Raw genomic sequence first — 24220 nt, forward strand, 5'->3', positions numbered from 1 at the left:
TTTTTATATGCTTTTACACTTGGTATTTAAATTGTTGATTTCAAGAAATATGTTTAACAAAGAAAGCAAGTTACAGCCAAGTCAGTTGGATTTTAGGTAGATTAGTTTTGTTTACTTTGACTTGTAATACTTAGTTTTCTCACATAATGTCAAAGGTGGAGTTTGTTAGGTATTATTGTATTTCTCTATTCTTTAGACAAAATTGAAGTTATAAAAGAGTTATAAAGTCAAAGAGTTATCTAATGTTGGGAATCTACTTATCATGGCAGCAGAAATAAAAACAGATTTCAATTCCCATCAAGGACCTGCATTATGTTTAGATAGAAACTGTGACAGAATTTGTACCTCTCTTTAATTCTGCAAAATTTTTTGCTATTCTTTCTTTGATTCTACAATTTTTTTTACTATTCTTTCGTTGATTCTACAAACTCCTTTGCTATTATTTCGCTCGAACAATCTTGATTTTTCATCCACAACTGTCCAAATTGTCCAATCTCCAATGGAATTCCACATAGAGAACAAGATTGTAGAGAGAGCTAGGATCTACTTTTCTTGTGCTAGCAAGAGAAATGAAAATTCTCCACAGTTTTCTAACCCTAGCTGCTTATTTGTATAAACCCAATCAGACTTGGCCCGTCTACTAACCCGACCCAGTATTTAATTAACACATTTAATTAAAATCGATCCATGAATTAATTAATCTAATTAATTAATTTGGGCCTATAAATAAGTAACTCAATTAATTAATTTATCCAACGCTTGTTAAATTAATTAATTTACAAATTACAATCTTCTAGTTCTCCTTTTGTGTGCGACCCATCAGGTTCCCAATCACAATACCTAAGGAAGTGAAGTACTATTTTGATCTAATCAAAATTCATAAATTAAAACACCCTTTTAATTTATAATCAATTCACATTCGCCGTCCTATATTGATATCTAGCAATGTGTTAGAGCAATACATGTGACGAAAAATGTCACGTGGTATGACAAAACCAAACTCATTCGTTTACCGTGAAACTATAATCCCTTCATCAATATAATCCGACCAATTGTGAGATATGAAAGTGTGTCAATCCTGATTATCAGTCATATCTTTCATTCCACTATAAAGTCAATATAAGTCGAAAAATCCTTTTCGACTTCTAAGTACACCTTGGTTAAGGATTTCGCTATCGACTTAATTGAATGAAATACATATTATAATCTCTTACTATCTAAAAATGATGAATCCTTCATACGATTCTTGACATATTTGAACGATAACGTACTAGCGACCCTTGACAGAACAACATCCAATACCGCCAAAGTATGACTGTCCTCATATAAGGCACTATGATGACCTCAAGTTAAAGGATCAATTCCACTACCAAACGTTAGAGATTAATCACTGATACTCAGATAGTTATCCATGTGGAATCTCTCAACGGGTCTCCAATGTTTTGTTCGACAACAAAACATCCACTTGTTCATTTAAGAGTCTTCATACTTAAGCTTGTGAGATCAACTACTTATTTTACAAGAAATACCATACGTGATGGTCTATCTGAAATAACGATATCCATATCTCGTTATTACTTACGACCATGGACAATTTAAGATTCAACCACATGTAATTTGTATCTTACAATCATAACTCTTTGTGATTAACAAATTATTAAGATTTGAATTTACAGACTGTATTTTATAATTTAATTGAATATTAAGTAAATAATAGATCTGCCATAAAATTGCATTAGTTATATATTAAAAGTATTTATGTCCAATGTTAATTGGACCTAGGGCATAAAACTTGCAAATTCCCACTTGAACTAGATCAATCACTTATGTATCCAATATCATAAGAGCCTATATGATGATTATATTTACGCTGCGACAACTCTTTGTTAGTGGATCTACAATATTGTTAATTGTGGGAATTCGTTTATTTCTTTACGTCATTTCTTTGTCTTATCTCTCTGATTAGATGATACTGTCTTAATACATGTATGGATCATTGATGAGACCTCAGTTTCTTCGCTTGTGCTATGGCTCTATTGTTATCACAATACAATGGCATGTGATCAACAATAGGAACTATTCTAAGTTTATTAATGAACATCTTGATCCACACTGCAACCTTTTACTGCTTCTGAAGCAATCATGTATTAAGTTTCTACTATTGAATCAACGGTCATTTCATGTTTGGAACCTTTCCAACATATCGCTTAAGAGTAAACCAATTTCTCCATATAAAATATTCTCAAGATTTTATCTATGAAGATTAGGATGAGTTAAGCAATCTTCTAGATCTATCTCTATAGATCAAGTTGCTTATTCCATATCATTCATGAAAAATCCTTGAACAACCATTATTTCAATGATTGAAACGTAGGGATGTCGTTTTCTATTAATAATGTCTTAAATATAATATTTGGAATGCGACAATGCTCCCACTATCTTCTTGTAAAAACACACAATTCGTCTTCATATTTGATGAAATCAAACCTTTTGATTTTTCCATCAAATCGAAGATTTCAGCTCCAAGAGGCTTGCTTTAACCCATAGACACGGTATATAATTATTGCAACCAAAATCGGAAGGGACTTTAGCATGGCTACCGGCAAAAGATTTCACCAAGTTCAACACTTAACCTTTTGCTACTAGTCTTGCTTTGTATGTACGGATATTCCCATCCATATTGAAATTTCCTTATAAACCATTTATAACACATGGGTTTTATCCCATTATGTCGACCAAGGTCTAAACCTTGTTTTCATACATTTAGTTCATCTTGGGTTTCATAGCCTATTGCTATCTCTTTTAAGTCAATACTTGACTTTGTTTTTGTGCAATAAGTAGGTTCATCATCCTGGATCAGCAATGCCTGATTAGCAATCATGGATTCGTACTTTTTTGAAGGTCGAATGATTCTACTAGATTCACACAGAGTTGACATGTCCTCAGGAGTCTCTACTTCCTGATCAAGAGTATGTCCCTCATCAGATGTGGGATCAAACTCAGATTCATCTACTTGGTCAACTATATCTCTGGCTCTTGAACTCTTTCAAGCTCTATTATGCTCCCGCTGCCCTCTCCCAGAGTAAACTTTTTCTCTAAGAAGATGATATATTGTGAGACGAAGACTTTCTTCTCAATGGGATAACAGAATTGATATCCAAATATCTTCTTTTAATATCCCATAAATATGTATTTATCGAATTTGGTCTCAAACTTATCCAATTCATTGCATTTCAAATAAGCGTCACAATCCCAAACTTTCATATGAGATATATTGGGACTATTGTCTTTCCATAGCTCGTATGGAGTTCTGTTAACCAACTTAAATGGGACGTGATTTAGTGTGCAGCACACTACAATCAGCGCATGACTTCAAAAAGATTTTAGGAGATTTGCATGGCTTGTTATTAATCGTACTATACCTAATAGTTTACATTTTCTCCTTTTAGATACACCATTATATTACAGTATATGTGGAGGAGTCCACTGCAAAAGAATCTCATTCTCTTTTAGATAATCTAAAATTTCATCTTTAAAATATTACCACTTGATCAAATCTTAGTGTGAAAATCTCTTTACCTAACTGTTTCTCTCTTAGTTTGAATCTTTGAACTTTCAAGTTCTTCACGCTTGAATTTCGTTAAGTATATATGACTATTTCTCTAATACTCTTTAGTAATTTTGATGAAATAAGAGAAACATCACCTGACATCAATTGGCATAGGTCCATATACATCAGTATGCATTAGACCATTAATTATGCAGACCTTTCTTCTTTTCAAGTAAAAGGAGATTTGGTCGTTATGCCAGACATGTGTAATTCGTGCTTGTCAAAATCAACTTTCCCCAAGTATACATCTCTATGTAACTTTGGAATTTCATTTCATCTATATGACAAAGTTTACCTTGCTAGATTTAGGTAATAATTAGATTATCGCATTTATGCTTTATTATTTCTATACTCATTATAGAATGCTTAGTAATTAGAATATAATATCGTTTTGTAATTTACCATAACCATTAAATTCTTTATCAAACAAGAACAACAATTATCCTTAACAGTAAAATGGTTCATGTCTGAACATGAAACCCATTTAATGTTCTAGTTATGGTGGGTACAAAGTAACATTTTTCTAATTCCAATACTAAGTGTAAAGGCAATGGCAAGAAGTATGCTCCTACAGGCAATACAGTAACCTTTGCTCATTTTCAACTTGTAGGCCAACTTCTCCCTTTTGCAATTGTCTATTTATATTTAATTTTTCCATGTTTGTGTAAAAATGAATCCACATTTGGTATCAAATGCATAAGAAGCTCATGAAGTAGACATAAGCCTTGCAATATTTCTTCCAATGACCTTTCATTAGACTTGGTATTGTCCTTTGCTTTGACCATATTAGCCATATTGGATGCTTTCCCAAAGTGTCTTTAGACTTCCTCTTAATACCCTTAGAGGAATCAATGGCTTGCCCACTACTAACTTTGTTACTGGGCTCAACAGTTTAAGCATATTCAACAACTCAATGTGTGTGCATTTGAACTTATTCATATCATAATTCATAATTCATATGAATAACTCTCTGATAGAAATTGCAGAACTAAGTCAATACTTAGTTCCTGGTTCATGATTGAACTTAATTGAGACAACTTCTCCATGCCAATTATCTTCAGTACACGAGCATTGGCTGAAGATTCATTTGTCACTTTGCATCGACATAGTTGCTTGAAAATCTCATATCCTTCCACACAAGATTATTATCATACAACTCTTTGAAATGAAAAATCATACATTAACATCTATATTCTCAAGTTGCTTTTATAACTCAGTGACATAATGCAAACATTAGACATGTTGCAGTACTATTGCCATCACGGTGTTATTATATTAGCCACCTCTTTCTTGATAGAGTCATCACTAGGTGTCTCTGAAAAGGGCTACTTCAGAACAACCAATTTTCTCATGCTCGAGAACAATTTTCAAATTGCGGTGCCAATGAAGAAGATTTAATTTATACATGGTTACTCACGATTCAATAAATATAAATGACGAAAAGAAAAAGAATAATATATAAAATGTATCAATTAATTTAACATGGACTTTTATTAAATTAATTATGTTCCTACTATTTAATTCAAATTTATGACCCTCTCACATAAATTTATGGAATCAATACTTTATTCTCAGTGAGGTGGGATTTCATTTGTTATATTAAGATCTTGAGTGTACTCAACAAACCTTAATATGACATTTGGGTAAATATTATTATCAATTGTACCTGCATACAACTCCTAGATCATTAAACTAACAATTCTTTGTCTTCACACATCTTATTGTAAGCTTAATGTACCTCTAAAATTTATCTCCTTCAGTGTACTCAAAAAAAGATAAATTTTAGTTAAGTCGGACCCATCATTCAGAAATATCTAATATTTCATAGTGTAGACTAGCATGGAGTGTACTCAACAAGTTGAGATGATTTGGAACTCTGACTTTTCACTATAATGATGAAAGGCGAATAATAAATTTACTTAATATTTATTGAGGGGTTTTGCATTTAGAAGCTCATCAATGTTGATATAATCATATATACAATTTATTACGCATCAAACATGCAAATAAACATATATGTAGTATAATAATAGGGTGGACGATTATAGACTTTAACTATCTAGTTTTTTCAAGCCATAAGGAATACTAGTTGGTCAATTCCTAGGGGATATAGCATTGAATCAGTATAAATGCAGCATCTTCATGGTCTCCTCCTTTTCTTGTGTCTTCAATTAGTTCAGTTGCAACTTGTATTTTATACTAGTTGGCACGCAAGCTTAACTGTAATTGAACTCACAAGCCCATAACAATAATAATAATAATAACGGACTCACAGGTCCAAAATAATTAAGAGGTCGTAGGCTCACAATAATAACAATAATAATGAACTCGCAAGTCCAAAACAATTAAGAGTTTGCAGGCCCATAAAAGACAAGAATAAGATCAACCATTCAATACATCCACATGGTCGAGTCCATAATCATCCACTAATAATACATTCATCCCATAAATGTATTCATATATAATATCTAAAATTATATGCAAATATGTTTCGAGTTTCTAGCAATTAAAGTCGTCTAAACTATTTTAGACAAATGAATCGGAACAATTAAATAATTAATTAATCATATTAATCAATTAATTTAATTAGCGAGCATATTTAATTAAAATCAAATTTTAATTAAATACCGAATTAGAGTCCAACTCCAATTCCACAATTTTATAGGGCAATTTTATTTAATTAAAATCAAATTTTAATTAAATATCAAACTAGAGTCCAACTCTAATTTCAAAACTTAAGGCGGTCAAAATTAATCAAAATCAAATTTTAATTAAATAGCAAGATTTGAGACGAATTTATTTAATTAAAATCAAATTTAAATTAAATATCAAATTAGAGTCCAACTCTAATTTCAAGGAAAATTTGGGGTAAGACAATTTAATTAAAATCGAATTTCAATTAAACGTCAAATTAGAATCCAATTCTAATTTCAAGAATATATTCGGTTGAATAATTAATTAAAATCAAATTTTAATTAAGTATTAAATTAGAGTCCAGCTCTAATTTAAATTGAATTAATATTTTATTCTAGGATAACATTCCTAAATAAAATAAAATTCAATTGGGGTCAAAGTTTAATATATAAGTTAAAATCATATTTTAATGAAAATATAAAAATTCATAAATTTTAAATAAGGTTTTAAACGGGTCAAAATTGAAATTTTGGGCCAAACCCATTTGAAAATCAAATTTAAGTTCATTTTATAATTCAAATTTAAACACTTTCAAAATTTGCAGTTTGCCCCAAATTAAGATTAAAAGCAAACCCTTCCGATTTAACAAATTGTAGAACAGGTCCTTGTTTTTAAAATTTGCGAACTAACCCTTTTTCATAATTGTAGGAAGGGGCCTTCAATTTCATAAATTGCATGTCGGGTCCCATCCCAAATCTCTCAAACCGATTTCTGGAAACCCTAGAAAAACCAAATTTATTTTTGTTTTCTTTCTTCTCCAGGCTGAAGGTGTATTTTTTTTCTTCTCCAGGTGTCGGCATCACCGCCAGCGCTTCATAAACAAATCGCAGCAAGAGTCCAATCACCGGGCAGCCCTTGCTGCGTGCTGCAATATTTAGCAGTGTGAGAAAAAAATAGCTGCAGCGATGCCACTGCAGATTGCAGTTGTGCTAGCAGCCAATGGCTGTGGTGGCGCACAGCAGCGCCTACCACCACTCGTGTCACTTTCCGATCTATTTACCAATTTTTATTTTTATTTTTATTTTTTGTTTTTTCAAAATCAAATTTTGAACAAAAAATAAATTCAATAATTGCTAGATCTAAGAAAACATGAGTAAATCAATCTTTGATTTCATCAACATGTAAATCAATTCCTAACAAACAGAAAGTGGGCTCCGATACCACTGTTGGGAATCTACATATCATGCACAATGGAAATAAAAATATATTTCAGTTCCCACCAAGGATCTGCTTTGTTTTTAGATAGAAACTGTGACAAAATTTGTACATTTCTTTAATTCTGCAAACTCTTTTGCTATTCTTTCTTTGATTTTGCAAATTCCTTTGCTATTCGTTCGTTGATTCTACAAACTCATTTGCTATTATTTCGCTCGAACAATCTTGACTTGCCACTCACAGCTGTCCTATTGTCTAGCCTCCAATGGAATTCCACACAGATAACAATATTGTAAAGAGAACTATGGTTTATTTTTCTTGTGCCAGCAAAAGGAATGAAAATTCTCTACAGTTTTCTAACCCTAGTTGCTTATTTATAGAAGCACAATCAAACGTGGCCTGTCTACTAAGCCGACCCAGTATTTAATTAACTTATTTAAATAAATTCGATCCATGTATTAATTAATCTAATTAATTAATTTGGGCCTATAAATAAGTAACCCAATTAATTAATTTATCCAACGCTTGTTAAATTAATTAATTGACAAATTACAATCTTCTAGTTCTCCTTTTGTGTGCGATCCATCATGTTCCCAATCACAATGCCTAACGAAGTGAAGTATTATTTTTTGATCTAATCAAAATTGATAAATTAAAAGTCACCAATTTACATTCGCCGTTCCAGATTGACATCTAGCAATATGTCAGGGCAATACATGTGACGAAAAATATCACCTGATATGACAAAACCAAACTCATTCGTTTACCGTGAAAATATAATTCATTCGTCAATATGATCCGATCAATTGCGAGATATGAAAGTGTGTCAATCCCAATTATCGATCATATCTTTCATTCTACTATTAAGTCAATAAGTCGAAAACTCATTTTCGACTTTTGCGTACACCTTGGCTAAGGATTTCACTATCAACTTAATTCAATGAAATACAGATCATAATCTCTTACTATCTAAGAGTGATGAATCCTCTATTGGTCATTCATAACTTTCATACGATTCTTGACATATCTGAAAGATAACGTTTTAATGACCCTTGACAGAACAACATTCAATACCGCCAAAGTATGACTGTCCTCATATAAGATACTATAATGACCTCAAGTCAAAGGATCAATTTCACTACCGAATGTTAGAGATTAACCACTGACACTTAAATTGTTATCCATATGGAATCTCCCAACGGGTTTCCAGTGTTTTGTTCGACAGCAAAACATCCACTTATTCATTTAAGTGTTATCATACTTAAGCTTGTGAGATCAGCTACTTACTTCACAAGTAAAAAATGTCACACATGATGGTCTATCTGAAATAACGATATATGTATCTCTTTATTACTTACTATAACGGATGATTTAAGATTCGATCATATGTAATTTGTATCTCACAATTACAACTCTTTGTGATTAACAAATTATCAAGATTTGAATCTACGGACTATATTATCTAATTTAGTTGACTATTAATTAAATAATAGATCTGCCATAAAATTGTATCAATTATACATTAAAAGTATTTATGTCCAAGATTGATTGGACCTAGAGCATAACATTTACATGTGGGAGGTTGCATAAGTCAATTATGTGTCTTTGTGTTCGAGTATTGAACAAGGAGAAAAGTAACTGGAATAATGCTAGTTGGCTGCTCCTTCAGGGCTTGAGCATCACCTTAGATAAATCAACTGAACATCTACCGTTAGCCTGTTGCCCACTTTGCGATCGAGCTGGCAATAATATCGGTGAAAATTATGCTTTGCGATTTAAATAGCTTTTTGAGTCCTAAACAATCCCAAACACCTTCTACTATATATATCCCAGTCCTATTTCATCTATATTGGTAGTTGACCATTATATTCTTCCTAGAGAACACCTTTTAGAGATTCTACATCAATTTTATACTTTGAGATCAATCAATCACACTTTCTAAAACATCAATCCAAATTTTCAAAACACCAAATCACCCATTTCTATATAATCCGTCAAAATTCTGATTATTGAGAAAGAAAATCGGAGTTTCGATAGGACAAGAATAAGGAGTTCTTGGTGATCCATAGGAGATGGACGATTCCAAAATATATATATATATATATATATATATATATAACACCTTTTAGAGATCCTACATCAATTTTATACTCTGAGATTGATCAATCACACTTCGTAAAACGTCAATCCAAATTTTCAAAACACCAAATGACCCATTTCTATATACTCTGTCAAAGTTCTGAATATTGAGGAAGGAAACCGGAGTTCCCGTAGGACAAGAATGAGGAGTTCTTGGTGATCCATAGGAGATGGACGATTCCAAAAGGTTGGGAGCTAGCACATGAGCACACAATCCAAGAGAGCCTTGGTGATTGTAGGTAATAGGTCAGATAGTGCTAGAAGTTAGTCGAGTCTGGATTGTACTGTAAGTCATTTTGTCTACAGTCAATTTATTGGCTTGGCCTAAAGTTTTTTGATCCTTTACGAAGATTTTTTTTTCCATGATCAACTATTGGTGATTTTCTTTTATGCAAATTATAAACTTTGGTAATTCAACATATGATAGACTTGCACGTGAATTCATATAGATTAATAAATATTTGTGACTTGTTGCTTATAATAATTGGTAAATTTAAATTTTGAATTAATCACCTATTCAACCCTTTCTAGATGTTAGTTGGGCCAATTTCATCATTTCAACTATGTTACTTGAACTTCTCTTTATTTAAGAAATTAATAATAAAAAAGTTTCAAACTATAGAATTTTTAAGTATCACTTATTTTAGGTATTTACAACTTTTACTTAACCCTTGTTTTGTTGAACAAAAAAAGTTTATTAAAATCTAATCCAAAGTCAACAATTAATGTTAATCATAAGTTTCATGGATGACACATGATGGAAATGTAAATGATAAGAAGGTTGTTTTGTTCGTAACACGTGAAAGGATGTTGCTCGAATTTTGCTCAGATGGATGTGGAAGAAATATTGAACTTCACCAATTAACGAAAAAATTGTAATATACTGATAAAAACATATGTAGGATTTTCGAACCTCGTAATCAAAGAAAAATCTTAATCTGTAGATAAATTTTAATAAAACAAAAAAAATGTTAAAATGGCGAGAATATCACTAAATTGACTTAAAGCAGAAAATTAATCAAACGGACCCATACACGATGAAATTTACGTTGAAAGTTTGACAACATCATTTGAAAAATTTGTTGAATTGAAAAATGCTTCGGAATGTAATCACTTGCGTAAATGTGACACCAAAGCTGAAAGTTGTGTGTTTCGTAGCTCGTTATTTTTCCTCTTCTTTAATTAGTTTATTATTTTCTCTTCTAATCGTTCGACACTATTTCCTTCCACTTTAGAACAATTCAACCCTAAGTTGTCATCAAGATATGAAGATTTACCATTATCTGAAATACATTCATAAAGATCTGCAACATTAAATGTTTTAGAAATCATCACGTGCTTAGTAGGATTAAGGTTTTTTTTTTTTTTTTTTTTTGCAAAATTTGAAAAGGCCCGTACTTCTTCTGATCTAGTTATTTCTGACTTCCATCACGTTCTTTCCTTACAAACATCATAACCCTATTATTCACCTAAAACATTTTCTAGTGCCTATCTGTATCAATAGTGGCCTTATACTTTGCATTGGAGCTTTCGAATTTTTCTTCTCCTATTGAATCACCTCCATATGTTGTTCAGCTAGTTATTCAATTGTTGCACTCTTTGTCATAGTTGTTCCACCAAGTTCCTTTATATTGTCGGAAAACTTACTCACTAAATTTGTAGTGGTCATAAAAGTTTTCCCTTCCACTTTAAAAGTTTTCTGGCAGATCCTATCTTTTTATCCTTCCATTTGAACATTTAGGTGTTCTCTACACTCCAATGTATGACATCCACATCAAACTGTCACTATTTTCCCAATAGAACATAACATGCATCAATCTCAATAATGTCACAAATAATTTTTGATTTGTAAAGTTCCCATGAACAAAGATAACCTAGAAATTCAAGTCATCTTAATAGATAGGCCCTTCTTAGTCGAACCAATGTGATAAAAAGTTTGATGTTGTTTAGTTGCCATCTTTAGATGATCAACTAGCTTCTTTGCAATCACATTCTCACAGCTAAACTATCAATGATCAGATAAAAAAAAAAAAAAAAAAAAAAAACAAAAACAACACTTGGCATAAAAGATCTTCCTAATTTGAGTCAACTATTCCTACTTGGGCAAGCATAAGATTTTTTGCAGTATATATACAAACTCTCCTTGTTCTTTTTCACATACTTCATCAGAGTATTCTTCCTCTAGCACCGGATGAAAACATGAATAATAATAATAATCAATCTTATTCGTAATACACAAAGAAGTGTTGCTCAAATTTTGTTCGAACGGACATAGAAATATTGGAATCTACCAATTAACGAAATAAATTATGATATTATTAATCAATACATTTGTAGGTTATTCAATCCCTTTAACACAAATTTAAAGAATTAAAACGAACTCCAATCAATGCAAAACTCTAATTCTGTAGATAAATCTAAATAAAATTAAAAAACTATAAAAATGACAAAAATATCCTTAAATTCACTCAAAACAAAAAATTGCTAAAATGGAGTCCTAAATATTGCATGCCATCCACGTGTATGCTCTTTGTGGTGTATGCTGTCCACGTATATGCTTTTTGTTTGATGCCATCCACAATTGCTAAAATGATCCACCATCTGACTCATTCAAATATTGCATGCCATCTACGTGTATGCTCTTTGTAGTGTCCACAGCCACGCGTAAAATCCATATACCTCCAATCCAATGTATAAAGATCCGACCATTGTAATTGAAAGCTAACTGAGAAAACCAGAAGATAAATGGCATCAAATCTGAATCCAAGGTATGCATACACAGTGGTTTATGTTAGAGATGTAGCCAAATCTGTTGCATTTTACGCCAAGGCATTTGGTTATCAAGTACGCCGCTTAGATCACTCTAACAGGTAAATGACATTGAAATATTATTGCAATCAATGACATTGAAATCGTATTGTTACGTTAGAATCTCGAAATCTTAATGCATGTTTAGGAACGCTTGTCAAGTTTTATAAACTATCAAACGTTATTTTTATCTACAAATTTTATATGATTCACGATTTATAATCTACTGCTATACTCTTATCATAATTACGTGTAAATGAGTCTAGCATTGTAGAAGTATATTGATGTCAAGTAGACGCGGCCACCAGGATGGTCTTGTTGGGGTCCCTATGATTTGTCCGAATTTAACCCATCTTTCATCTAATTGAAATTAGATTTTGTAAATTTTGATAAAAATTGACGAAATGAATGGTTGGGAAGTTATGAATCTAATGAAATGGGTTATTTATTTATTGTAAGCAAAATTTCATATCAACTTAAAATTTTTGTCAACCTTTTAATCTAAACCAAGCAGGGTATTAAATGCTTTTGATAGACAATAAAAAAGAATACTAAGGATATCAACGGCCATGATTGATTTGGAAGGTGTTTTCTTCAACAAGCCAACAACATCACGAAAAAAAGTCAATGATGATCAGGCTGAACGAATACTTGCATCCTACATCTCTACCTTGACTTTGCGGATTGGGTCCATTAAAAATGAATAATATAACCATATGATCTAATGTTTTGTATGTGAAAATATTTGAATCTTGTTCTAATTTCTTGGGATCTACATATGTTTATTAATTTTGTTGATTGGATTGGTGTAGATGGGGTGAGCTGGAGAGTGGGGAGACCACAATAGCATTAACACCTGCGCACCAGCACGAGACGGATGATTTGAGTGGCGAGGTGCGTATGCCACAATCTAGCAATGAGAGGAACTCAATCGAAGTCTGTTTTGAATATTCAGATGTGGATTCCGCCTACAAGGTATGGTATAATTATTTCCCGCTTGTTAAGAAATAAACATAACTTCCTTGTGAAGATTTTCTAGCAAGTTTGGCACACTGTGATGTTTTGAGATTGTTATTTGTGGACGGATCAGAATGCTGTCGAGAACGGTGCCGTACCAGTTAGTGAGCCAGACGAGAAGGAATGGGGACAAAAGGTAGGATATGTTCGAGATATTGACGGGATTGTCGTGAGGATGGGGAGCTACGTGAATTCGTCCAAAGCCCATCACTGAACATCAGCCTATATTCTGGATTTATCTCATCTCATCTCATGGCTTTCATTCCCTTCCTTAATGTTTGTACCAATTACAGATCATATACTTTTGGAAGTTGCAGCTCATCATTTGAATTAATCTTTGTAGATTGGGATTATAATCCTCTATATACATAGTTGGGTCAATTTCAAGCGCCAGTCTTTCCATGACAAATTCGTTTATATTGTGGTTCTCCTAGTTCATGATTTGGACCTAGGGTCTTTATATAATTCTTGTAGCTTGGGATAATTTTCTTATATTTATGTTGGAATGTATGTACGAAAACATTTAACATGTGTTTATTTAAGTTTTCATAGTCAAGGGCGTTCAATATATATTCATTATTCATTGGGATAGTCTATTAGTTATTTGAAGGCACATGAGCAATATGTCATGCACAATGGAAGTCTCAACGTATGCATTGTAGATTTATTATAGCTAGAGAATCTCATATATATGGAGTAATCTCAATTGATTATCTAAAAGTTAAGATAATTTTGCGGTTTCACTTATAAACGTGAGCATTACTTAATGAACGCGTTGATCGATCAATTATAATTTTTATTGACGACATTTCGGTATCCTCAAAGGATAAGGAACAACATTAAATGCAATTGAAGATTGTATTAGAGATGCTCAAAAGAGATTAATTACATTTAAATTTAAGAAATATGAATTTTACTTCGACCTATAAATTTTTTCGACAAGTACATCATTGCACAAGGAATTGAAGTGTATGTGACTGGGGTTAAAGCCATGGCTAATTGGTCTAGACCATTTATTGTCGATGAGGTCTGTAATTTCTTGTGATTGATCAGTTAAATCAGAGATTACTAATGGATTTTTTAAAATAAGGGACAAAATAACTCTACTATCTAGAAATGTGTATTGCAATTTCTGGATTATTATATGATGATTTTTGAACTTTTCAAATAGAAAAAAATTAAATAGAAAGAGATAGATTAGAAACAACATATATTATAACTGGTCTCTCCAAACTTTTCATTTACAATTAAGCTGGTCGTACAGGGCGACATGGGTACAACCAGCATAACCATTACATTTAAGTCCCATTAAGAGATTCAAGATATCATACACGTTATTATTTTTGGTAGTTTGACATTTTTCACGGATTCAGGGTATAAAGTAACACCAGTGTGCAAAAATAGGTTTAAATTAATAAGCTTTTTGTACAATGCAATCACTTTAAAATGGGGCAAATTGCATAAAATTAAATAAAAATCAGTTGCTTTATATGAGATTTATGATGAGGTTGGTTTTTTTGTCACAATTATATCTCTTTTACTATACAAATTTTTAATTGTATTACAAGAGTCTAATTTTTTCTTTTGTCGCATTTATGTTCCTATCATTTTTTATCACTCATCTTCAATTTTTTATTAATTAGCATATTTTGTCCCTTTAGTTTACTTAAATTTTTGTTTTAGTTTTATAATTGATTAATAATATTTATTTAATATATTTATTGTGTAATAATAATGTTTTGAAAATCAGATCCGATTTATTTGTTTAATCCAAAAATTTTGAACTGGTTCCAAAATCGATCGGGCACAAGTCAAAAACTATTTAAGAAAAGGTCGGAAAAGTGGTCAATAATAAATCGATTGACAGTGGACATGGGTTTACTAGTTGGATTCCGTAAAAAAGTGAAATTTCTTTTTGGTAAATGATTCTATTTTTGCATTTAAGAGATGATAAATGAAGATTAGGCTTGAAGATGATAAAATAATAAAAGAAAAGTGGCTCTGCCGAAAGCTTACGTCCGTGTTTCAAGAATGAGGACTCAAAAGTGTGGCTGGATTCACGAGACTTGCAATAGAGTAACATGGATTAAAAATGCACATTTTGAATTAAATAATTAGCATGTTTGACTCATCTAAAATTGTTCCATTAATGAATTTTGGGGGGAAAAAATTACTTCAATGTTTACTAACTTAAATTGTTTGGTCGGCAAAGGTATAGTTTTTCCGACTTCAATTCTTTGGGTTGGCCAAGGTATATTTTTCCCGACCAAAAAAAGTAGTCAACCTATGTTTTGCCGACTTTGTGTTTAAACCTTCACCAACCCAAATTATGATCAAAAAAATCTTTATTATTCCCAGCCAAATTCTTGTTGGCAAGTAAAAGCCTAAAAATTTCCCGACTAATATGTATTGCGTAAAAACCTATATATTTTCCGACTAAAATGTATTATGGTCGGTAAAAACTTTTGTTGGCTGGCTTTTGGCGATCAACTCCCGACCGAAATTTTGTAGTACCGACTAATATTTGACATTTAGCGAACAGTCTTTTGGTTGGGAAAAATCATATTTCTTGTACTCTGAGTTGCTCATTATATCTTTAGAGATAAAAATGTAGTTGATAATATTTAAATTTTCAAATTATATTAGAAAATTTATTCCTTTAAATTTTTTGTTGACGTCAAAAAATGACTAGCTTAATTTTATCAACTTTATTGATGATTTGTGAGAGGTAATTTGAGCCAAAATAGTAAAATTATGCTGAACCAGTGGAATTGAGCTGAAATAGTAATAAAAATAAAGTGTTTGTATTAGGTAGAGAAATTTGGGAGTATATACGATGTGCGTTTAGCTTGTTTTCTCAGGGGACCACTACAATCCTTTTTATAGATAAAGATGGGCAATTGCATGACTTTACATCAAATCAGCTAGAATGCTGACCTTAATGTGTGTGTCAATAACCCAATTTTGATTATCTATTGAGGTCGGTCTCCATATGTCATGATGAATTTGAGGCGGAAAGTAATCATTGCAATGGATGGTCACAATTTGGGTGCCTCTTTGATGAAAATCGAGGCTTTGATTATTCAATCTAATTATTTGTGAAGAAAGATCATGTTGAGAATGTGACAGAATTCACTATCAATCGTTAATTAGAAATTGCGCGCATAGATTTTTCATGACCATTAGTTTGCACCTATACATTTACTAGCTGTCGTTTGTATTTATGATTAATTATGACATCAAAATAAGTTTGTTTATTTGGTGTCTATTCAATTAAAAACGCATTTAACTTAGCCATCTGTTATTTCATGAATTCTGTGAATTAAATATTGATTACATATGTGATTTGATTTCAGTAAATAATATTCACATTTGTAGAATTCTGTTTTCTTTTTCGGTTAATTTACAATGGTACATATTAATTCCTTCGTTTTAAATTCCTTGCGTGTTGGATTTAATTTACTAAAATGGCATTTTTTTCACTTTTATCCACTAACAAGTGCATGTGGTTAGGTGTTTGTTCAGTTCGTTTCTGATTTGGCCATAACTGAGTCATAAGGAATTTTTTTTTTGTATTGCAATATTATTAAATGGAGGCCAGCAATTTCCATGAAAGCATGTGAACTTTCTTGCGAAGCAGTTTTTAAGGCCAGAAATTTATTAAGATGAGGGACTCGGATAGTCATTTATGGTAGGTGGAGCAGAATGGACCACCGAATTGGAATGGAACCAAACCTTCCCATTAGAACATAGTCTCTATATGGCAATTCAATCTTGGCTGCAATTGGTGTAAAATACATTAGATTATTTAAATGCAATAATTAATCATGAATTTATTTGATATTCACTAATCTGTGCATGGAAGTCTCTATTATATTTGAAAGTGCATGTGTTTTCTTTAATCAAAATCAATTGTGGTGCAAGAATAATGCCACCTGTACATTAAAAAAAATAAAATTATATAATGGTTTACATACAAATAATATGTGAAAAAGAGAACTTGAAAGGATTTTTTTTTTTTTTTTTTTTTTTGTTAAGGAAATTCTGACCCAATAATATATCACTATATCATGTATATGTAAACAATTATGTACATGTAGCACAACCAGTGGTGCAGGATGATCTATTTGACCCCGGCAGCATTACCAAATGGTGACATTGTTCACTCTTGATGTAGTGACCGTTCTTTTAAAAGGCACCTTGTGCAGGTCAATACGTGAAATTGGCCCAATTCACAACAAGAAGTTGGACCCTTTGAGACCCCAGTTTTGTCCAAAGCCAAAATTAAAATATTGGATCACGTGGTGATGCAAGGGGAACATAAAAGAGTGCAGTTTGGTCTTGATAAAAAACTAAATACTTAACATGGAGTCACTATTTCGTCCTGATTATGGAACCATGGCAGGAAATTCAACTAATCCAATTCTTTGTGACAAGTAGATTGCATTGTTGCTAACAAAGTAGGTTCATCCTTTGAATAAAATTTTCCATCCATAAAACTTTAGAGTGGCAGCCATAGCATGAGGTTTCTGCATCCGGTTACAAAGGTTATTTGAGGAACACATAATACCCATGAATGTCGATAGATGTTGATGGCTATGCCACCAATATCATGTGTTATATATTTACATGACTTTGAGGCTATTGTGCCAATACCTAAAGTTGACACACTAAAGTTGGTTAGATTGCAATACACAATGTTAAACTGGTACTAAGTAGTTTTCATTCAAAGTGGGGCAATTTTTCTGGAGTCAACCAACTTATGATTTTATTTCATTTTAACTATCCTACATACATTCATGGTTCAATACGATAATTTTGTCCGTAATTATGACCAAAACCATCCATTCCCACAATAACCAACAAAATGCACAACTTTGCACTTTCTAAATTCTTAATCAGTAGTTGGTCGAGATTGCATAAAGTCAAATTTAAAGTTCTTAAATTCACTCATTTGAACTTTTTTTATGGCCAAAAAATTTCGATCTTCATATTCAAGTAGGATTAATCATTATCTTCGAGCACGGTTAAGAAAAATATGAAGTTGAATTACAGGATGAAAATTGAAGTGAGGGACCAAGATGAACTTCACTCTAAATAAATCAAGGATCTAATTCCATTATATGATATAAATGTCCACTGGTTTATAAATTTTCATAATCCTTCTAAAATAACCATACATCCCTCGCGTTAATCTCAAGCAACTCCATATCTCTCTCTAACTTCGCGTCCGAACTAATTTTTCAGGTATATGTTTTATAATGAAAGCAGCTTTTGATAATTTGATTTAAATTTGTGGAACAAGGATACGAGTAATTGAGTATTGCTACATTTTTATTTTTTTATTTTTTTATGATCTGATCTCAAGATTTAGCATTCAAACCTTTTTTATCCAGTGGAAAATTTCAATTATTTAATGTAACTGTCTACCTGCTTGATTAAAAACAGTATTTTCAAGAATGGAGAATTCGATTATTATTATTATTACTTTTTTATGAATTAAAGTACTAAATTGAAATATGTTTTTGAGATAATGTAAATTAGGGAGTGGGAATTAAAGTGAGTAGATAATATTTGAAAAAAGGGCTACTGAGGTCCCAGTGATAAAGAAAAAGTGATTTAGACGATGAAGGTTGGATGTTAAAGTCCTAAATTTTTAATGACAAAACAAAAGCTCATAATAACTTTATCGAGAGAAAGATGAAATAATTTGACAAGCACTTATTGGAGGAAAAAGAAAAAGTAAGAAGTCAATAATATTACAAACTATCCACCTCACATAATACCCACTTAATGCATGTATAAACGAGGAAAAAGAGAAAGGGCGCGATAATAAGAAATCACAATTAAAAAGGTAATGAAAAAAAAAAATTAAAGGTAGAGGATGGATATTGTCTACTGTACCAAGGTAATTGGTGAGGAATCAGCCATCATTCCACAGGTTTTCCGGGAAAAGTGATACGATTTTGTTCCTTCCGCGTGTTTGCTAAAGACTTCCTAGCATTCCCTGTATCACAATTTATTCAAACAGTATAAAAACCAAAGAAGATGGAAGTATGCCAAAATCAATTGATCAAATACTTGTTGATTCCATCAAATTTTCAAAACTGATTTAAAATTACGATCTAGCTGATTCTATACAAATACCGTGTTTGGTTGCTTCCCAAAAAAAAACCCGATATAGGATCCAAAAGAACTGGACAAATCCAAACTCTTTACAATGTCTCACATTTTCTTCATAAAAACACAATTTCAAGAAGTTCAAAGGGAAATGTCAACAAAATGAAGGACATCACAATAAATTAAAAGGCATAATTAATAAAATAAACTAAAAGATAACGTTTGAGCAACAGTGGAATGTTGTACCAAGTTCTCATAACTCGTGGCTGCTTCACAAGTTCATAAATATAGTTGGCATATTAAATAAGAAAATATGAAATAGTGTTAAAAGTCTTTCGACGTTTCTTTTTATTCCATGCACAATAAACAAGTCACACAGCCTTAGGAGATTGAAGGAAAGAGAAAAACGAGCCACAAAGCCTTACCAGCAAAACTCATGCTCTGTTTACTCTATTAGCATCGCTAGTGGGAGATGATAACTTTAAGCTCTTCATTTCCCATTTCTTGTTGTTCTTCCCGAATTTCCATAGCAGATTTTGCGACAGATTCTGCGCATCCATATACCTCAATCTTCTGTAAGGTCAAGATATAACCTAAACTGGAAGGGATCTCTTTCAAACAGTGGCAATATCGCAGCACTAATCGTTCAAGTTTGGGGTAATCATCACTTGTGGGATTCCATTTTGCTGTCGGATACCAATCTGCAGAGTCATATTGGCTTACAATTTCCACTCCATTTAGCTCGAAGAATTTGAGTTTTTGGAATTCACCTTCTGCTGTGTCCCATTGATTTTCCTTGAAGGAACCACGACGTAATTTGAGAACCTCTAAGTTCGGCAATCTCCCAATCATCCGAATTTTTTCCCACGACAAATAAAAATCCAATAGGGTCAATTTTTTGAGATTCAAGGGAAATTTGGGACGTGAATCTCCCATGAAACTGATGTTGAGCGATTCAAGTTGATTGGGGAATTTGAAAGGACATCGAGACGCGAACTTGCATTTCAATTTGCGTAGGTTGGGAGCACATCCCAAAATTTTTGCATCCATTTTATCTTGGATCAAAAGTAGAGAAATAGATTGTAGGTTATTTATTTGGAAGCTCCCATCCTTAGTTGCTCTTAAATGAGAAAATGCACTGAAGCTTGCACCACGTCCAAAATGCAGATGTTTCAAAGTCTTCATGTTAAGAACGAACTCAGGTATTTCAACTTTACATCTGTTCTCCACGTGAAGATATTCTAGTTTGTGGAGATTTTCTATTACTGGCACTATAAATTTTTGTCGAACTGCCAAGTACCTCAAGTGAACCAACTTTTTAATTCCTACACTTATATCTTCAAAATAAGAACAATATTGTCCTGACAAATCCATGACCCTGCGGCCTAACTGAGAGTGAACATATGGATCAAATGGTCTTGGGAAACAAAGACGCTGCATTTCCAAGATACTCTTATCTTCCTTATACTTCGAATACCCGCTGAAGAACAAATGTGGTGACAACAAAATCACATCCAATCATCATCAGAAACAAAAACATCGTTAGTGTGGCCATCAAAGATAGTTACATTATTAATAATCCAAATAGAAATAGAAGAAAGTGAACGAGGAAAGAAGGGAGACAAAGAACTTACTTTTCGATCCCTCCCATAAAGTTTTCTTCTTTAGCTATCCTCAAGCATATCTCATGCAATAGATCATGAATCATGCAAGTTTTGACTCCACCGTTTGATCTTTCTTCAGCAACTAGTACCAGACCCCTATTAATTAGATCCATTAGATAATAGTGTGCCACATCCTCTGAGCTCCTGTTGTTTTCTTTGTTTATAAACCCTTCAGCAACCCATAGAGATATCAACTTCCGTACCGGGATTAATTCGTCTTCTTCAAATGCTCCAAAGTATAGAAAACAAGGTTTCAGATGAACTGGTAAATGTTGGTAACTAAGTTTCAGTATGTCGATGCAATTATTTGTGCTGTCAAATATGTGTTCATTTAAATGCCCCGCTACTTTTCCCCATGAGCTCTCTTTCTTCTGCATATTTGCAAGAATGGAAGATATCGTAATGACTGACAGAGGTAGACCACGACATTTTGCGGCAATATGCTTACCAATCTCTAGCAATTCTGGAGGGCAAGGTTCTGTTTGGAACACTTTCCGCTGTAATAATTCCCAACACTCAGCATCTGATAGGAAAGGAAGTTCATTAACAACATCATTGAAGCCCAATTCTTTGTTCCGAGATGTGAATAAGATTCTACTTCCTGTTCTATCATCTGGAAAATATCTTTTCAAATCGTCCCATGGTTTCATGTCCCATACATCATCCATGACAATGAGGTATCTCATTCCTTTTAAACTTTTGTAAAGCATTTCAGCCAAATTTTCTTCCTCCATTTCTGTGATTGTTTCTCTATTATGGTTTCTTGTCGATGTCAAAATGTCAATCAATACATTTTTCTTCTTATATGTTTGAGAAACCACACACCACGCACATTTGTCAAAATAATAGACAATGGAAGGATCATTGAACAAATTCTTTGCTAAAGTAGTCTTACCAAGTCCAGGCATTCCAACAATGGAAATAATTTGTTGCTTTCGTGGTCCACTGGTGAGTTGATCAGCAATTTTGATTTTCTCATCCTGGAAACCCACAAAATCATCTTCCAAATTGTCAATTTCTTTAGCTTGAGGCTGTACTTGCTCACATGGATATCCTTCTTCTGGTATTCCAGCGTCAATACTACTGCTCTTCTTTTCTTTTATTTCCATCTTAACAAGATGAATCTTCTCCAGGAGTTGAGAGAGCCTGGGGGTGAGATACCAGACAGGAGTAACCGAGTTGATAACATATGAAATTTCATATAATAAGTCTCTGGTTTTCATCGCAAGTTCCTCAAGTTGTAAGTGCTGTGCCACAACTATAAAATTGAGGGTGGATCTCAACAACGATAGCTCCTCGTAGAGCATTATGATTTGATCCTTCACTGGGACAATCCTTTCAGCCTTATAATTGATCAGGTCCTCGAGATCATCTAGGAGAGAATCCACAGTGAAGAACGAAATCACACTACTCTTTGTAGCGACACAACCTGGCAACTCTGGGACTGTGATGCAGTACTCCTTGATCTTTGTTTTCAAGAGCTCAAACTTTTGTAAGAAATCAGAAAGAGAAAGACTCAATCTTCCAGTCGTCAGGACTCTATCATCACTTGCTGAGAATATTGAATATAAGAAACTTCCAACCTCATTGACAACAACTTCGATATCTGACAATATATTCTTGGTTGCGTCCAACTCAGTGCGTAACGGTGCATCTCCAAGAAAGCTGATTAGAAATCCAAGTTCTGTCTGGACGTTTTTTATTGAACCCTTGACTGGAACAATGAAATCTGGTTCAAGGCGCATTATTTCTTCTAAAAGTTGGAGGAGAAAGTCGATAAACTCCACAACAACTTCATTAGGATGGGGAGTAGGAGTAATCTTCGACATTTGCTGCTTTGGGATTGTGAAGACTACCCTCAGATCCTTCACAAATGACATCAGTAACTTGAAGAATTCTCTGTCTGCTTGAGGTTCAGAAGCCCCAAAAGACATGCAACGGTATGCTGAATCGTCGAGATGATCTAGTAAATCAGTTTCAAAACGGGAAGCCCCAAAAAACATGCAACAGAATTTTCTGTATGTTTTGTCATAACGGAAGCACAGTTTTTGTTTTTTCATATACGCAAAGGCAATTGGAACAAGTAATCTCTGTCCAACAAATGTTTCAAATTTTTCATCTCCTTCGAGTGAAATTTTTATGAGATTTCTGACTTTTGTATTTTCCAGAATACGCCTGAGAAATAAAGGGAGACCCATCTTTTCTTCAAATTCTTAGTATGAATCAGTGTCTATTTAAGGAAAATTCGGGGGATGGACGAATTCCAGGGGAAGATATATGTATGATTGTATTCTACTCCAGAAAATTTAGAGGCTGTTTGGAGGACATTTCTTCGGCAGGAAAATGAATTTTTCTACCGTTGATGCCAAAAGCAGCCGTTGTTTTTGACCATTACACTCTCATGTGGGGCCCAGATGACCAAAAAACAGTCCAAAAATTACTTTTCTCCTTTCAAAAAATGACCACCAAACAAGGGCTTACTTATAACAAAAGTTCAATCTTCATCACAAACTCTAAACAACTAGGCTCCGTTTGGTATCTATTTTTTAAAAAATGCATTTTTCTCTCTCTTTTTTTCAACCACACATTCTTTATTAAAATAATATTATACGTAAATAAAAAACTTTTACTTATTTTTCAACCACATATTTTCCATCAATTTACTATTCCAAAATGCATGTTTACATAAAAATGGTTCCCAAACACCCTCTAAATATTGAATTCACGGTTTCTCATAAGATTAATAATTATAGAATTTGAGCCACCGGGACATATTTCAGTGGTGCAAAGGACAAGGGTGAGGTATACTTATCTTTACTGACAGTCGCAGTATGAGAGTTCGATTCCTGAAATATGGATTGAGACTCTTTATGGACACCAGTGTACATACAGCTCTTGTTTCTTGGTCTGCTGGGGCATATCCTTCGATTAACATCTTTCACGATACTCTAAGGGTGGGGCAGTGAGGGACCCTGAAGATTGGGATTCAACCTTTTAATAATTATAGAATTTG

At 32.8% G+C, this 24220-nt stretch overlaps 2 protein-coding genes across 2 annotated transcripts; one reads left to right on the forward strand and one right to left on the reverse strand.

Annotated features, from left to right (window-relative positions):
* Window positions 1-12286: 12286 nt before the first annotated feature.
* On the forward strand, window positions 12287-13991 carry LOC111408196. The gene is made up of 3 exons (XM_023037992.1): window positions 12287-12468; window positions 13219-13381; window positions 13497-13991. Exons 1-3 carry the CDS (start codon window positions 12344-12346, stop codon window positions 13635-13637), a joined length of 429 nt encoding a protein of 142 aa, XP_022893760.1. The 5' UTR covers window positions 12287-12343; the 3' UTR covers window positions 13638-13991.
* Window positions 13992-19124: 5133 nt separating this feature from the next.
* LOC111407429 (putative late blight resistance protein homolog R1A-3) lies at window positions 19125-23506 on the reverse strand. Its single transcript, XM_023036894.1, has 3 exons — window positions 21178-23506; window positions 19969-21023; window positions 19125-19430 (listed from the first exon to the last, which is right to left on the reverse strand). The coding sequence occupies exons 1-2, from the start codon at window positions 23403-23405 to the stop codon at window positions 20006-20008; spliced, it is 3246 nt and encodes a 1081-aa protein (XP_022892662.1). The 5' UTR covers window positions 23406-23506; the 3' UTR covers window positions 19125-19430; window positions 19969-20005.
* Between the last annotated feature and the right edge of the window lie 714 nt (window positions 23507-24220).

This window comes from Olea europaea, chromosome 13, assembly GCF_002742605.1.
Source record: "Olea europaea var. sylvestris chromosome 13, O_europaea_v1, whole genome shotgun sequence".
Classification (NCBI taxonomy): Eukaryota; Viridiplantae; Streptophyta; class Magnoliopsida; order Lamiales; family Oleaceae; genus Olea; species Olea europaea.